Here is a 17599-nt window from a genome sequence, read left to right on the forward strand (position 1 = left end):
CTGGATGGCCAATTTATAACATTGCTTGAATGGCGGGGGGGACTTTGAAGCACTTAGGGGGCCCGGGTGGACGGGTTGCCTCTGGGGTTAATGCAGCCCGCATTGCTCGCTCAGACGGATGACTGGGAAGCCCCGATAAATCAGCTTCTCTGCCAGGAAAGATGGAGACGGAGAAGGCAAAGAGGCTGCAAAGTGGACCGCTCCAGCCTCTGCTCGCACCTCTTTTGACACCTTTTCTTTCTTGTGCCCTCTTCAGCACTACAACTCATTCTACCTCATGGTACACACAAACTAAACAGACGTTTAGGTGAAAGCAGATGAACCACTTTGTGCGGTAAGACAACAGGGTAAGAAAAAAAAACAGACAATGATGGTGAAATGCTGATGAATTAAAGAGTCCTCTCTCACTGCAGAATAGATGAAGTTTCATGATCAATTAATTATCAAGCTAGCCTTACGCACGTCAATGACTCTAATAGCCGGCTCTCATTTGTAACTTTTATTACTTTATTGCTTTAAGGTGGCCCTCAGCCAATCAAACACAGCGTACAGTATTTCAATGCGGCCATTATCTGGAAAAAAAGGGAAACCCCTCTTACCCCCCAGCTTCACCATCAACCATCATTCATACACTCGTTTAAGTGATGCCATCAATTATAAAGCATATACCATATACATAAAGAGAATGACAAAACACATGGAGTAATAAATTGCTTGTTCCCTCATCACAAGTAGAGCAAAATATTAGAGTAAGTTAGACATGGATTCCAATCATTGTAGCAGATGTTTTACAATTGCTGCTGTCGTATATTCTTGTTGCATTAGGTTCATAGCCGCCATCTTCATTTTTATAGTTGATTTAAGGTTTGAATTTAATATAATTTGGGGTTGAATTTAGGTAAGTGATGCAAAACGTGGAAAACTGTGTTTTTCAAAGATCAGAACTCAGCTCTTTGTGTTTGCAGTGCCCTATACGTGCCTGTTTAATAAGATAAAAGCACAGAGAGATGAAAGTGGACTGAAACGAAGAAGAGAGCTGAGGGAAAAAAAGGATGCTTTGCATCTTTACAGAGTTAGACGAGGATTAGTCGCTGCTCTAATTGGCTCGCTGAAAATTCTTCTCAGTTTACATCCAGATTAGAAATAGATTTTTTTTTTCTTACTTAGGTCAAGGGGGATCTGACATCTCAGCTTGTTCATTTGTATTTCACGGGCACAGAACCTCTGCATTTATAAACAGATCAGAGAGAATAGAGATGGGCTGGGAAGATGTTGTCAAGATTAAACCAATGAGTGAATCTTAAATTTGTTTATTTATTTATTGCCTAGCTTGTGGACAAAGGGAGAAACCAAACTTTTACGTTTTCAATTTAACACCAGACATAATAAAACCAACATCTCACATTCTGATTCCACGTTGGGAAAAATTACCAAGTAAATCTATTTTCGTCGTAATCTTAGCCTTCACAAAAGCAAATCGCATTTGTGTATTGTTAACATCAGACTTTTGCCTGTCTTATTGGTTTACTTTCTAGGCTCAGTAGAATCTGATCAAACTCCATGGCATGTTTTGTGAATATATTGGATCAGAGGGTGTAAAATTACAGTCTGTTACTGTTTTAGAACAGATTTTACGTTTTGCTGTGGTATCCTCTTCTGTTTAATTTTCTCACCATGCTTAAAGATCATCTGACTATTATGAGCTAAAAGTTCAGCGCTTTGTTCGCGGTTCATGAGTCTCCCCAGGTGGTGAAATAATTATGAGATGAATTAATCAGAAAACAGGGAGAACTTCTCTGCTGTTTCAGTCACACTGGCAAGAGGACTGAATCTTCAACAATGGACACAGAGTGTCTGCATGAGTATAAGGAATGTCATTTAGTCATCTCTACATCAGCATGCATCTGGAGACGGTTTCACAGCAGTAGACTTAAAATTCAAAGATAATCACCTGAACTGATAGCGGCCGCTGATGGTGAAAAAGTCTGCTCCAATTCCCTCCCCTCTTTCTTTTCCCTGCTTAGGTGTAATTGACATGACTTCTACACAACCTACAGCTTGTCATCACAGCAAGCGGTAAAAAAACGAGTCGAGCTGCAGCGTGCAGAAATGATTGATCTGATAGATGTTTTAGTGCTCCATTGTGATGTTTACAGGGATCGCAAGCCCTATATTCTTGATAATGATTATTTTCTATGTGTCAAGAGTGAATGTGGCTTGCTTTAGGTTCCTGCACGAAATGCCTGCCATGAACGCTGAGAAATTACGAGTTTAGACATCTTAAGTGATTGGTTATTTGTATCGACAGCTGGACCACTTTCATGTCACCCACTTTTTTTTTTCTCCTCCGCAGCCATTTTTGACCCCATCACCGAATCACATTTGCCTTTTTTTCCACCCTGCTGCCTTTCTTTCTCGATTTCCTCTCTTTGCTGTCTTGCTTGGCCTCAGATTGGGGTCAGGAGTTTAGTAGGGGAAAAACATTTAGAGCTGGTGGCACAGAGCCCAGAGCCACTCACAAAAATAAAGAAAAAACAAAAATAAATGGTTTTTTACACACACACACACACACACACACACCACACGCACACGCACGCAGACATAACAGACCACATTAACCTTTTCTGCTTCTGCAAATGTTTCCATCATGGCTTAGTCTGAAACAGCAGCAACATGAAGCTACTTTTTGTTTCATTAGTTTATGCAGAAGAAACTGAGAATAAGAAAAAGGAAAGCTTGTTTTTCAGGGTTCAGAAAGTAATCTTCAATGAAAAAAAGTGCATGTAGTTATCAGATATGTCTTTATGTCAGTTTACAGCCACACTATCTGCTCACTCTTACTCTGCCTGTGTTATTTGATGTTATCAACATGTCAATAAGTTACGATTGCTGAATAGGCAGCCGTGTGTTTTCATTTGCGAATAAACAGCTGCAGTATATGAAGCACACTGTTCTTTATATAAAAAAGTGAATTGTCTACGATTGCATACACACCCTTTTATTCCTTGTGTTGCCGTTATCTGGAAGTGTGCCTGTTTATTAAGTTTTGGCCTCACAGAGCGGGCCGTCGTTTAGGTGGCTCGCATGTCAGGATTCAGAGCGCTGCACATCGCTCCGCCTGTCCCTCACTCCTTCACTCCTCCAAGGGCAGCTCATTCCTGAGATGTCAAGGGCCTCCGATGTATGAGAAGGGAAGGTGGGGGAGGTGAGAGGGATGAAAGACAGAGAGGGACGGGAATCGCCTTCACCTTGGGGGAAGAGATACGAGCGGATGACAAGAACAATGATGCATCCCTTATTTTTCTTCCTTATGTTTAATCATGAGCCTGTTGAAGCTGACCCTGTCCACTGGTGCTTCATGTGTCATTATGGGACTCACCTTCGTTTACAATTTATAAGTGTGCAGGGTTTTGGCTGTGATGCAATGATCTCATCACCACTTAGCACCTAAAAACTGCTGAAACTGTTTTTAGTCGTTTAATTTTTTTTCTCACCCAAATGTCCAGCAAAATAAAGATTTTTGTTGCTGCTTCTTTCAAATCTTTTATTGAATGTGTTTTATTTGATTAAAAAAAACAAAATTGAGACATGTTAAGGTGAGGTTTTTATTGCCATTGCAAACACACTGAATCTTCTGTTAATGCTGGAAAGAGCCTTTGAGCTGTAACAGACCTGCAATATCTTTGGAAAAACAAGTCAATTCAATTTTTTAGAGGCACAAATGGCCACCCACAGTCTGCACAGACTTAGTCTGTGACCTGAATATTCTCTGTGTATAATTTTACTATGGTGTCTATTTTTTTACCTCCTAATATGTTTAAAGGGTTTAAAATTGATGGCCATCCTTTGCTGTTATTCTGTAATAAGTGGCACATTCCCTTTGATAAAGCCTTTTCCACCAACAAAACACAAACACATTTTGGATTCCTGTTAACAAGCACTTACACTTACTCATTTATTGTAATAACAATAAATGCATAGTTATTACTTATAACATTTTGAAATTTTATAGGAATATTTTTTCCAAAAGTTATGCAATTCTCAATTTACTGTTTACTTACAAAGTATCTCTGTCAATATATTTTTAAAATGTCCTTTTTTTCCCACAGTCAGAATCTTTTAGGCATTACATGTGACGCAGCGAGAGCACAGCAAACACGGCAGGTCAACTAAAAATTGTCACTTTTGTGTTATTTAAATGCTTCAACTTCTTGCAGTGAAGAAGCTTTGGAGAGAAAAAAGGTGAGCCAGCTGCCACTGTTGTCAGGAGTTATTTTGATAGTGGTGCACTTTTCCATTCCCGTGACTGACACATCTGTCAACACTGCCACTCCTGTCTTACCTTTCACCCGCTGCATTCCCTTTACTGAAACGTCCTCTTTGATATCTCTTGTTAAGTCTGCGCTCGGATTTATCAGCTGCTGGAAATTTTAAATATGGAAAGAAAAAGACTGTTTCAGGTGCCTTCTATCTGCAACTTGAATTGTTTTAATGCTACCTGCTTTAAATGTGGTTGGATATAAGTATTTTTAAATAATTTGAAACATCGTATTATGACAAAAGTAGTGGAAAAAGAGACATGCATAACCAGCTATATGTAATTTCCTATCAATTCAATATAGAAAAGAGTGAATATGATATAAACTTTTTCTCAGTTGCTTATCACTATATTGTGATCTGTTTTCTTCATCCAAAACTCTTCTTTTATATCTTGTCTGTGTCGCTCTGTTCTCTCCACAAATCTTTTTGCTTCAATGTCTTTATCCATCTCTCCCTCTCTGTCTTTATTGTGCAAAACATCGCCTTATCTCTTCCTTTAAGTATCTCAGTATGTAACACCCGTCCTCTATCTTTCTTCATGGCTATCTGTCCATCTCTGTCTCTCTAAACATCTTCCCTTGTCAGTATAATGCCAGATTCTTTTGTGCTTTCCATGCCCTGTTTCAATTTCTGGCAGCTCAGAAGGAAATTTGTTCCTTTAACAAAATGTAAAGTGTCTTGCAAAAGCAATCACACATCTGACTTTTTTCACATATTGTCATCTCAGACTTAATTGCATTTTCTTAAAATTTGATTTGAGAAACATGCAAAATTGTACATAATTGTGAAACGGAAAGATGAGGATCAAATGTTTTTGCAACATTTGCACACTAATATGTTTTAAACCCTTTAAACATACCAGTGTGAATGCTGCCCTACAGCTTTAATATTACTTTAATACAGTGATCCAGCTATATATAGAAGCCACCCAATTTTAAAGGTATATTGCTTTCTCAGGTTGCTTCTTTACATGGACTTATAAGGAAGTGTGAAGTTTATTCTAACAAACCTTAATTACAAATGGGTATAGTTTTGTCTTAGTAATACATGCGTCTGTTCTGTGAGGATTTGTTGGAGAACACCAGTGAATAAACAGCATCATGAAGACCAAATAAGGCAGCAGAGATGTCAGACAGAAAGTTGTAGATAAATTTAAAGCTGGGTTCGGTTAGAAAATAATAACCCCCATTGTGAATGTCTCACTGTTCTATCACCAGAAAATAGGAGATTAGCACAAGGGCAACCTTCTAAAAACATGGGCATGCAGTATCCAGCCACCAGGAAGTGTCAGGGATTCACAACTCAGATGTAATAGGTTTAGGTTTTACAACCCACAGGCATTGGCTTTGTTGAAGATTGGCACAAAGAAAACGTTTATTGCTAAACATTTGTAAGAAGTCATTTTTAAAGTTTTCCTCAAACCAGATAGGATACATGGCAAGTAAGGAGAAGGTGTTTTGGTCAGATGAAACTAAAATTAGCATTTTGTATTAAATGCAAAACACTGTGTGGACCTCATCCCTAAATACCCCACAGTAACCCATGACAGTGGGAGCATCATGTGGGGGAAAAAACCCTTTTGGAAGCTTCAAAAGACTTGAGACTGAGTAGGAAGTTTATCCAGCAGGACACTGATCCAAAATATACACTTAGTTGCGTAATGAAAGGGTATCAGTCACAGCACATTCATGTGTTGTAATGGCCCAGGTTAAGTCCAGACAGGGCTGAATACTAGGTACACAACACTTGGTAAAAACTTTTCTATCATTCTACAAATACGCACTGCTTTGTGCTGGACTGTCACATGAATCAAAGTAAAATATGTCAACATTTTTCTCTTGCATTGTGACAAAATGTGAAAAAGATTTAGGCATGTGAAAACTTTTTTTGATAAAGTAGCATTTATTTTTCCCAGTTGCCTTGCTGGCATGTAAATGTTAAAAGCTATGCATCGCTGATGTGTGTGCCTGTCAGGTCTGTCAGGATGTGGGTGTGAATGTGTTCAGGGGTCAGTGTGATGGCACTGGTTAGTGCTCTGGTTGGCTGAGCCCATCTGTCACTCAAAACGGGGCCAACCTCTTGCCCCACTCACCAGTGAAGCGTATCGGTGCTTTGACAGAATTATGAAGATTTCTGTCCGTTCTTCATCGTCCCAATTGAATTACAAGCGGCGCCTTGTTCTGTGCAAGGCTTTTTAACGGCTGATTTAAGGGACTTGCACCTCTGCATGTACTTCACATACACCGGCTGCTTGAATGAGAGTTAGCATGGCTATTTAATGCAAAAGAGAAACTTTATTGCCTGCCTTTTCATACAATTCATGTTTTGATAGATTTTTGATTGAGTTATTCTCAGTTTGTTGTGCTTTTTGGGTCTTAATATACCACTATGGCTTTTGTTTTCATCACACTGCTGCGGCAGTTTATGGCGAATTATTTGCTTCGCAGGACGTCTATCCTGCGTCATTTCTCCCCACAGCATTTCACATCTGTTGCCGTTTCATTACAGATGTTTATTTGACACCATGTGCCTGCCAAGACACTCTGGATAAATCACACTGTTATTTAGTCTGCTTCTCCTCACCTGAGTGAAAGCAAAAGGCAGAAAAATGGTCTTATTTTCTCCTTCCAGCGGTTATTTTTATTGGTGCAGCCAGCAGCACAGCAAGTCTGTTTATCGCTAAACATATTCTCAGTCAAAGAGCATCAGGTTTCATTGAGTTGGTGTGTGCTCAGCAGGTACAGTGCATTTATGCAGTCTGCCCTAGCGATCAAACATAAGCTGCATCTGAATAACTCTTTCTTCCCACCCAAAGCCACTTTGGCAGGTTGCTACTCGTTAGACCTCCAGTCTACCGACTGCCTGTGTGCTTATTTGACTGAATGGCAGGGGGTTGGTATTTCTATCTATTCCTATTTGTCACTGTCTTACTTGATTTGTCTGCATGCTGTGGTTAAATTTTTGCAACCCATTCTGTTAGAATGCAACAATGACATGCATGCTTTAGAAAAAAAATAAATAAAAATAGTTGTTACACTATGAATTGCTACTAGCTCTGAAAGAGATCATGCCTAAAGTCTGCTGCTAGTTATTACATTTGACGATGACCCAAAAAAGCTATCCTTGAATTAATGGCCTAAAATTCACTGCTTTGGAAAATCATTAACACTCTGTGTTGCCATATCATATCACACTTCAGAGTGCTGTAATTGGATATCATGGGGTAGACCAAAACAAAGCACCACATAACTGTGAAGATTAAAAAAACTTACATATTGGTTTAAAAAAATTAAGTACAAATTGGGGTTATTTGCATATGCATTGTACATAATTTACTCCACAACACTTATTTAAAATCCAGTGTGACTCATTACTCTCAGAAATCACGTTGATAGTGATGAAGCTGAAAATTGAGGAGTCTTGGAAGAAAATATGTTCAAGGCTAAAAAAGACATGACTGTGACAGATGTTCACCTTCCATCACTCTCAAACATACAGTCACAGCTATAATGGACTGGTTCAGACCAAAGCATATTCATGACTCAGAATATCCCATTCAGACCTAAATATATCTCTTCACAGAAGTCTTTGACCCAAGCTGACTAAGCTTGAGCTATTTCGCAAAACATAGGAAAATTTTCAGTTTCTGCAAAAGCTGGAAGAATCCAAAAGACTTGCAGATGTAACTGGAGTGAAAGGTGCTTCCATAAATTATTGTCTCACAAGGGCAGAAAACAATGACACATCACACTTATTGAGTTGTTTTTTATTAATATATATATATACCAGATAATTCGAAATCAGACTACGAACTAATCAGTAGCCCTAAATTTATTCAATGTTAAGCTATATTTCTTTCTCTTTTTTGTGGTGATATTTTTCCTAGTCACAGTCCTCATCTGTGACTAGGAAATTCTTGCATCTGGATGTGTCTGTGGAAAGAGGAACCCTTCAATGGATTTCTGGTCTTGATTGCCAAGGTGAGCTAATCTTCAATAATCTGAGAACAGCGGTGTTCCTGTTGAAGCTCACCGTGTTACACCAGACTGTCAACACTAATAACTGGACAAGGCTGCTTCACTTTTGCTGAAGAAGCTTCGATACAGGCCTTATAATACGCATATGTGAGAGAGTGAGTGAGCAATGGTTCATCTTTCTGCATTCATTCAAGTATTAAAGCATCAAATAGTAGCTTAGTGTGTGTGTGTGGGCAGTTCTGACTGCTGGTAATGAATCCAGTGATGCCGTTAGCATGAGCAGGGCCATGCTATTAACCTCTCTGCTAGCCAGACTGATCTCACCCTGTCTGTCCATCTCATCGGCCTAATGACACGCTCCCTCACTGTAAGCTCTGCTCACACACACACGCACACAAACCTGTCTTTGCTAATCAAATTTCTACTGAAGTGAAAAGTTTTCAACACTGTCCAATCACTGCGATTGAAAAAGTCAAAAGCATTGGGAGAATATTTCTTTTCTTACAAACCCCACTCAACGGAAGGCTCTCTTCAAAACCTGTTTGAAACATATTAATCTCCACTGGTACTCTGCTGTCACCAGATCAGATTTCACTATGTTCTCCACCAGCCTTGAGTTTCATCATGCCTTTTATGTTAGAGGGGTTTCTCTCTCATAAAGCCTCTGCTCCGGCTGCACGCTCTTATCTGACAAAGCTGTATAGTGTGATAATTACATCATGTCAGAGGGCCCAGTAACACCATCATTCGAGATATAAATCATAGTAAGTTTAAGAGTTTTACTTTGCTAAGGAAGATTTAAGACAACATCTTAAAGTAAGACATTGGAAGTGGACGACAAGCTTGACAGATGCCCCAAATTATGGCCTTGTGTAGGTTTAACGAGTGTGTGGCAGAGCAGCATGACATGATGAGAAGGAAATATGACATTAAAAGTGCTGTCAGTAGTTGTAAATGTTGTTTAATAATTTGTTCCTGGCTGTTTGTGTAAATGTGTGGCTGTCTCTGTGTGAATAAGAAAATCCACGCAGCAGTTGGAACACCTGGCGCTGTCTGTAGTCATAACAAACAACATGAAGGGATTAAGTCTACATTTGTATTTGTGCCAGCTTGTTACATACACTCCTTGTTCGTGTTTTTCCTTAAAACCACCGTGTAATACAGCATTGCCGCTTGGCATGGCTTCACCTCTATGAATTAGTTTTTTTTCTTTTTTGTTCTGCCCTGGAATGCTACCATTCATCCACGTGTCTGTCATTAAGGTTACGGCCTGGGACGGACCTGCAGTAATATCTAGCACTTCTGAACTCATCTGTGAGTTGGCTGAGTCAGAGATAATGTGAAGAGGTGGATGCATTTGGCAAACTAGAGGACATAAAGCTAGAGGTGTCTTCAGGAGGAATTCATTAGGCAGAGGACTGATCGGAGGCTGATGTTTGCCTTCTCCCTTTTAGAGCCTGCAGCTCAGGGACAATTGGTGATATTAGAAAATATTATTTGCATAGCTTTTTGTGGCTTTGGGCAATGTTTCTGCTTCTTATTTCCATGTCAGAAGCATTCCTCAGGAGGTTAGAAACACGTTTTGTGAGACTTTTGGCCACAGCACAGCTCCATCAGCTTCTACTCCTCCCTGTCTTGTCAAGGTCTTGGAGTTGTGAAGAAGTTAATGCAAACACAAGCTGTTTAACATGAATGATTAGGACTGAGTTGCAGTTGTATAAACATTTCCCCTGTAATAAGTTTGATTTCTTCTTCTTATCTTCAGCAGGTTGCACCATATGGTCAGCAGTCGATGGGAGGGTTCAGCAGGGAGCAGCAAGGAGGGCAGCAGGGAACCCCTCCGTACTTCAGTCCTCCTCAGCAGACTCCCACAGGCCTGTCCCAGAGTCCCTACCTGCAGCCTCGACCTCCTCCGCAGCAGGTACTGTCACTCAGAACGCTCTGTCATTAGACAAATGTGCATGCTGCAGTTTATTGCCAAATAAGTCTCTCCTGTGTTGTTAAGAAAAAATTGTAGGAGGTATAAAAACGTGCGAGTCTTGTCGCCTTGCAGTAAGAAGCTCCTGGGTTCAAACCTTGACCTGGGTTCTTTTAGGTCTCTAAATTGTTCTTGGATATGAGTGTGTTGAGTGTCCAGAATGTACCCCGCCTCCCAAAAATTTGCCATCGTATTTTTGTGTTGGACTGGTGATCTGTCCAGAGTGTACCTCGCCTCTTAGTCATTAACCGCTGGAGGTTGGCAGATATTAATATGTGTATATGATGACAGATGGATGGATTCTTACTGTGCTTTAAAGGCATTTTAATAAGATAGAAGAGAAAGGGTTGGAGAGACCACAGTTTTCTCCAACTGTGTGAAGCATCAATTGGCACAATTAGAAGTACTCCCCCTTCAAAATAAAAGCACTCCCTGTTTGATTTATTTAGAAAGTCGAGATTGCATATTTTGGCTTAAGACATTCTACTATTCTTTGAAAATAATTTCGTATCTATATTTCTAATAAGTTATTTACGTTTTTGTTTGTTGAATTTAGTGTTCTGTAAAAATTCTATGTTACGTTAGGTTTAAAGGTTTAAGTTTTAGGTGGAAGGCTTGGAAAAATTAATATATACACTCTTTATATAGACTAAGTTTTTATTTTGTACGTATCTCAGTACATCCACACATGTTGGACATTTTGTATGCACAAAAGTCCAGCAGATGAAAAACTAAGTCTCAGAACAACAGAGCATCTGGAGTGCAGATATGGATCGAGACATTTTCTTCTAAGTTTCCAGCTGCTTTTCTGTGAAGCATTTCCATTCTGTAGCTGGGGTTCAAGAAGTTGTATTTTTGTGAGTTAAGTGAAGTCTGCCAATGTGTTTCTTATCCACTGTTAAGCATGGGGGATATGTCAAGCTGCATAGAGGAACTGTGGGCCATCGACCAGCACCGAGTCATTGTAGAAGAGAGCAAAACAAGAGAAAGAAAAGAACAAGGTAGAAAAAACTGCTGCAAGACAAAATAGAAAACAAGCAAAATAGAGAACAGCACAAGTCTTTCCAGAAAGGCAGAGAGAGGTTTTTATTTTGTTATTGCAAGGGAATCTTTTATGCCTGATAAAGCTTGCAAACAATGAATAGTATCAGTATGCAACAAAACAAGACAAAGTATAACAGTCATTTCTACCAGGACTTTCATGCATTATTTTGCATCCAGACAGAAATGTCTATGCATACAAACTTAGCCAATAAAGCTGATTGCAATTTTGTCACAAGAAACTATAAAAAATGTTGTTTTGTAGAAAAATTTGCATATCAAGGACCATGTATTTTATTACAAGACACATCCTTGTTGTTCAAGTATCATTCCAAATGTCTTTTTTCACCCCAGATTTTAAAGACTTGCATCTAAATTATGTGCAGATATATTTAAAATCTGCACAAGCTGATGCTGCCTGACAATAGCGAGGGCATTCATATTCTAATTTACCAAGATAAATGCTTTTTTTCAACCAAATTGCAATATTCACTAAACTGCCATACAAAAAGACACTGTGAGCACAAAGGCAGGTAGTTACAAAAAGGAAACCGTAAATCTTAGCATATAATTTACATACTGTGTCAGCCAATCAGGCCGTGTGTCTTAAGTTTTGTTTCCTCACCTACGACACACACACACACGCGTGCAAATTTTGCAGCTTACTGAACAAACGTTGTTCACTTTAACAAGGAGAGGCTAGAATCCATGGCCACATTGACATTTTCCGACAGTAATGGTGTGTTTTCATCATGGCTGATGATATGGCGGCAATTGACCCACGTTGACATTTATACTCTAGGTAGTTCAGCCCCAAACACACTGATTGGCTCAAGTCTAATTTCACCTGTGCTGATAGGTTCCTGATTGGTTACTATGCCAACCTCCGAGGTGACCACAGAGCAGGCTTCCCTGTCGTTTCTCATTGCAGTGCATGCACAGTATTTTATATTTCAATCAACATGCACATTTGCATCATTGCTACATCCTGCTGGTTTTACCTATAATCAAGAAATCCTCCCTGCGGTATGTGTTACAGCTATAAATCTTTTTATGCTTCAGCAGCACAGTGGGCGATGTGTGTGAACTCCTAGCTTCTATCTGCACACCAGCACAATATAGCCAATAAATTCACACATTTTTATCAGCTAATAGGCCTCTAGCTCCTATGCTTTCCCATTACTCGTTAAAGGTCTGGCTCACCAATAAGCAGTTCACTTCATAATACTTACTGAAAATACTTTCTGAAAATGGAAACAGGCAAGAATATCTTTGGAAAAATGGTTAAACGTTGAATATTTTGCCTGTAAATTACATCTGAGCTTTAGTCTCAGTTCAGAACAACCAAATACATTTGATCAACTATTAAAACGTGACATTTTACACTTAAGCAAGTGTGTGCAATGGCTTTAGGACTTTAGGTTTGTAAGTTCTCTGTTTAACGAAGGTTTTAAAGTATAAAATAAATACAGAAAAATATCACAATGAATTTAAATAACAAAGAGGATCAGTGCTTGTTTTTGATTTTGTATCTGAGGTAAACATGTCTGAAAATTGAACTCGCACAGCAGAGTTGGGCAAGATTACAAAAAGATGATTTTTTTTGTGTGTGTGCTTTGAGCTTTGTGTTATTACTTTCATTTTTCTGTCCTGAGCGAGTGTGTTCTTCTTTTTTAGCATCCATACGTGTGTGTCAGCTTGTGTCTGTGTGCACACTAATCAGGCAGGCGTGGTGCTGCAATTCTGAGCTGTGAAAAGGTCAAACAGTGACCTTTGTCTGTGATTTCTGTGCTGAAATGAAACATGATGCGAGCCGCACCGAACGGATTACACGCACGCACCCGTGCACAATCGCAAGCGCACGCCAGATTACGATGTCATTGTGGTTTTGACCCCTGTTTTCTGACCCTGCATTACTCTGAGAAATCCAAGCTGAAAAGTTCTTTATTTTGTTCTTCCGGCGCTCTCAGCAGTTCGTTTTCCCCCTACTCCACTCCCATTAACCCCAGCCAGAGGACATCCTCTCGTTGATGGAACCATTCCAGCTGCCTTTGACACAGTTTGCTGTGCAACAACTGCTATTAGCTAGTTTTTGAAACGGAATGGAGCAAAAATGCCTTCCTTCTTTGAGTCTGTTGCTCTCTCATGACCTCATCTGATTGCAAGGAGCAAAACAGGATAAAAAAGACATTTTCAACGATATCAGCATTCATACAAAAAATAAAAATGTATGTAGCACCACTTTGGAAAAGAGAATTTTAAAAGCATAGGTTAGTTGAGAGCAGAAGATATTGTTGAACTGGTGTTTAAGAAAAAGAGTGGCATGTTATATTTAAATAACTAGAGTTTTCGAATTGGGGCTTTGGAAAAAAAAAGTCTCCTCACAGATGTCATACTCCATTACAAATAGATCTGATAAAGGTAAAGAAAATTAGTCCGTAAATAACTATTGACAGTATTTGACCTAATTTATTATGTTGGAACTTCATTATGCATTGGATAAAAGCCATCCAAATGGCATCTATTTGACCTTAGAGCCAGCTTAATAATAAAAACAAAATTCCAGGCCATAAAAACAAATGCTATTTACCACATGTACAGCAGCACAAAAGAGGCACAGAGCCATTGAAAAGTATGTGCACCTTCAGAGATTTGTTCTTTTTGTTTTGCTTTGTTTTTTGGTTTGTCAAGCACAAGCAGCATGTTTAATGTCAGGTCACAGGATCTAAATTTTATTTAAATCCAGGCTTTGACTAGGCCAATCTAAATTTGTTTTTGGGACTATCTGGTGCATAATGGATTATTGTCTTGACATCAGAAACTGAGTGCGAGACATTTTCCTTAGGAATTTTCTAGTACAGAGCAGAATTTATGATTCCATCAGTTAGGGTTGGACATCCAGTTCCTGAACGACCACAGATCATTATACTGCTACCACTATGCATGAGTGTAAGTGTGATGTTAATTTTTATGTTACTAGTCTTATGTCAGAGTCAACTGTATAAATGTTCCAAAAAGTGTTTTCTTGTGAGCCCACAGAATGTTTGCCAAAAGTCTATATGATTATCAAGTTTTTTTTGTGTGTGTGATCGTGTTAGTCAGCAGTGGTTGTGCCCTTGAAATTCTGCCATGTAGACTATTTTGGCTTGTTTCTTATTACTAAATCATTAATCTACTTCTGAGTTCTTTTGTGTATTGGATGCAATCTTGGTATACTTTTGGTTGTTTATTTCGCCCCTGGAAAGTTTCACCTCTTTTTTTTCTCAATTTATGATCAGTGGCTCTTTGGTTCCAAGACTTTATATCTGGATTTTTGGCTGATTCAAAGGAGCTGTGGATATAACAATGACACTTCATCCTAATCATGGATAACATTTTCTTTTTCTTTCTTTTTTTTATTATTTTATTTACAATAAATAAGGACTTTAATTCATAGTAGAACAATTTAATCATTTGTCAGAAGGGCTTAATCTGAGGAAGAAGAGATTTTGTGGCGCATATTTTCTATACAGCTTTGCATGCAGCAAAGAGTGACAGAGTTGGCTCTGCAGCTGAGTAGAGCAGGTGAAAAGCAACTCTGGCCATCTGCCAGACCTAAACTCATAATGTTGTTCTGCCTTTGATCAGCTTTCCCTTGGAGCACACACCATTTAATTTTCATTGAGAAACAGTGTGTTAAACTGATGTTTATAGACTCATAACGTTAAACAGAATTTAGCTGCACTTTGTTTTAGTGTTCTTTAGAACCTGTGGTGGATTGTGCGCTCTATTCAAGTGAGGCTCAACTTTGACTGCTGGTCTTTGGGAAAAAAAGGCAGTCAGCTTTTCTTGAAGGTCCTTTTTTCACTTTCCTGTTTCTGTGTGAAACCGATCCCAATTGCTTTATTGACTTTTACCATTTCCTCTTCCTGTCTGAGAGTGGGCTCTGGGGACTGGTACTTTAGCATAGATGAACTCTGAGCTGATTGGAGGGGACATGTTCGCTTTACAGGGACTTGCACAGATAGAAGCTGATTTACTGAGATGACATGCAGCAATGTTTTTTATCTGGTGTTGACAAGAAAACTAGACAAGGCAAGTTTGTTGGTAACCCTCCGTTTATTCACACATACTTCAGTGTGTTTTACAGGTTGATGAGGACTAAATTTTTTCAGATGTGGAAAGGCAGTCATTTTCAAACTTTTGGTTGAAAGTACTCATGGGCCATTTATTAGATTAATACTTTTTGGGGCTTTTTTTGCGTGCTCAACAATAGATTAAATACAATAGTTTGATAAAACAGAGGCAACAATATGAGTTGTGTCTGTGTGTAAGTGTACCTCTGAAAAATAAGAATGGTCTTGCACCTTTGTTAAAAAAAAAAAAAAAAACGGCTAACAAAATTTTCCAGATGCAAATTTTTCATCTCAAATTTTTGTGTGTGTGTTTTTTTAGTAACACGACTGTCTGGGTCACTCATTCTTCTGCAAGCCTTGCTGGATTTTACCAAATTTGATGAATCGGTTTGGCTGAGTCTGCTTTTCAGTAAGCCACTTGTTGTTTCTGGTCCTGTTAACTATGAATTTTAAATCAAATTTAAAATAATTTTAAAAACGTGACTAATAAGCAACTAAATATTTGTGTTGTACCTACCATTAAAGACACTTAAGACAGTTAAACATTTTAATTTGTCAGCATCTTTTGTTGAGTGTTTAACATCAGTTAAAATTTAACCTCTAAAGATATGTAGTATTATGAATAGTGTGGGCAAATCATGGAAAAAGTATTCATACAAGCTGTTATTGCTTGTACAAATATTACTGTGCTGTACTAATGCATGAACTCAGTTTCCCTGGACCATAAAAGTCACATCAACATTATTATTTATAGCACCAGCGACGCACTGCCTCTCGTAAACACAACGTGGAATGCCTTGTCCTTTGCATTATAATAATTATTTTAACTTTAAAGTTTTATCTTCAGAATCAAAATGCCTTGTAAAATAATATTGATATTAAGTTGTCGATATAAATTATTTTTCCTAGCTTTATTGGACACACCCTTGGTTGAAAAAATGTCTTGAACAAAATCTCTTGCTATTAAAAGCACCTGTCTGACAACATGAAATGGGCCAAAAGATTTGTAAAAGCTGCACATAATCAACATAAAGTAATTGACAACTCTCATCCTAGAAAGTGTTTGAAAGCCTCATTAATGGTTTCCTGACTCCAGCAAACCACCAGAAACCCATTATCCATGAATAGAGAAGATACATTGGAACAGTGATGATCTGTTTAATATATTTAATAATTTCTTATACCACATTTTTCTTTTACTAAATACAGTTTTAATCATTGTATTGTTGTGCAATACTCTAATTGATCATTTATTTTCATTGCAATGATTATAAACTGTATAAAACCTACAGGATGTCCACATGTTGACATTTTGTAACGTTCATTACTTCTCGTTTTATTTCCCATTTCCTGTCTGTCACCTCTCAGCCCCCCAACCGGCTGTAGCAGCAGGCCCCGTTCCCTCGCCCCTGCACCCACCCACCACACACCCCCGCTTTTAATCACACCAGGTTAATTAAAAGGCCATCGTGCCTTACTTCGACCCACCCCTCTGGCTTTATTACCCCCTTGTCGTATACTTGCTCTGCTGCCTCAGCCACCTCTGGCTACCCCTCATCACACACACACTCACACTCTCTTTCAATCACGCAGAAATGGGAGCTCACCTTGGCAATGGCAGGGATGGCTGAGGGGACGAAATGAAGGAAATGAGAGACAGGAAGGAGTGTATTAGCGTGTGTGCGGGTGTGTGAGTTGGGGACTGAAACAAAGGTTTGTAGGTGGGTGTGTGTGGAGGGGGAGTGCCCAAAGTTCAATGTCATTAATTGGTCAGCATTTGAATATTAAGTGAAGAAGTCTGTTAATTAACAGGATAATAAAAGTGCTGCTGGGTGGAAGGGGGTGTAGGGAGGGTCGGGCGGGTTGGGGCCAGTGGAGGGGGGAGTAAAGGAGGACAGGCTGTGGAAATGGAGGGCATATGGCGAGATAGTGAGGAGGAGGCAGAGAGAGGGAGCGAGGCTGGGCGCGAGGTGATAAGAGGGAGAGAGACGTCCGTGGGTAAAGGTCTGGCAGTGGTAATTTGCAGAGAGCCGCGTTAATTGTCATAACCTTTTAAATGGCAGAGTTTATCGGAGTCCTCTAAATGTCCCTGTGTATCGCCACGGCAACCCTGGGCCTGCCGCGCTCTGATTGGCCACCACAGACGAGCACTTAAGCTTGATGAGTTT

The 17599-nt window shown here is 39.2% G+C and overlaps 1 protein-coding gene across 2 annotated transcripts in view; it reads left to right on the forward strand.

Annotated features, from left to right (window-relative positions):
- LOC129365237 (AT-rich interactive domain-containing protein 1B-like) overlaps positions 1-17599 on the forward strand; it is a 194957-nt gene that overhangs the window by 41120 nt on the left and 136238 nt on the right. For both annotated transcript variants that reach the window (XM_055038316.1, XM_055038317.1), the window contains exon 3: positions 10063-10218. In XM_055038316.1, coding sequence (XP_054894291.1) covers positions 10063-10218 — 156 coding nt within the window. The remainder of the gene's footprint in view (positions 1-10062; positions 10219-17599) is intronic.

This window comes from Poeciliopsis prolifica, unplaced genomic scaffold, assembly GCF_027474105.1.
Source record: "Poeciliopsis prolifica strain line A6 unplaced genomic scaffold, Auburn_PproV2 SCAFFOLD013, whole genome shotgun sequence".
NCBI classification, from domain to species: domain Eukaryota; kingdom Metazoa; phylum Chordata; class Actinopteri; order Cyprinodontiformes; family Poeciliidae; genus Poeciliopsis; species Poeciliopsis prolifica.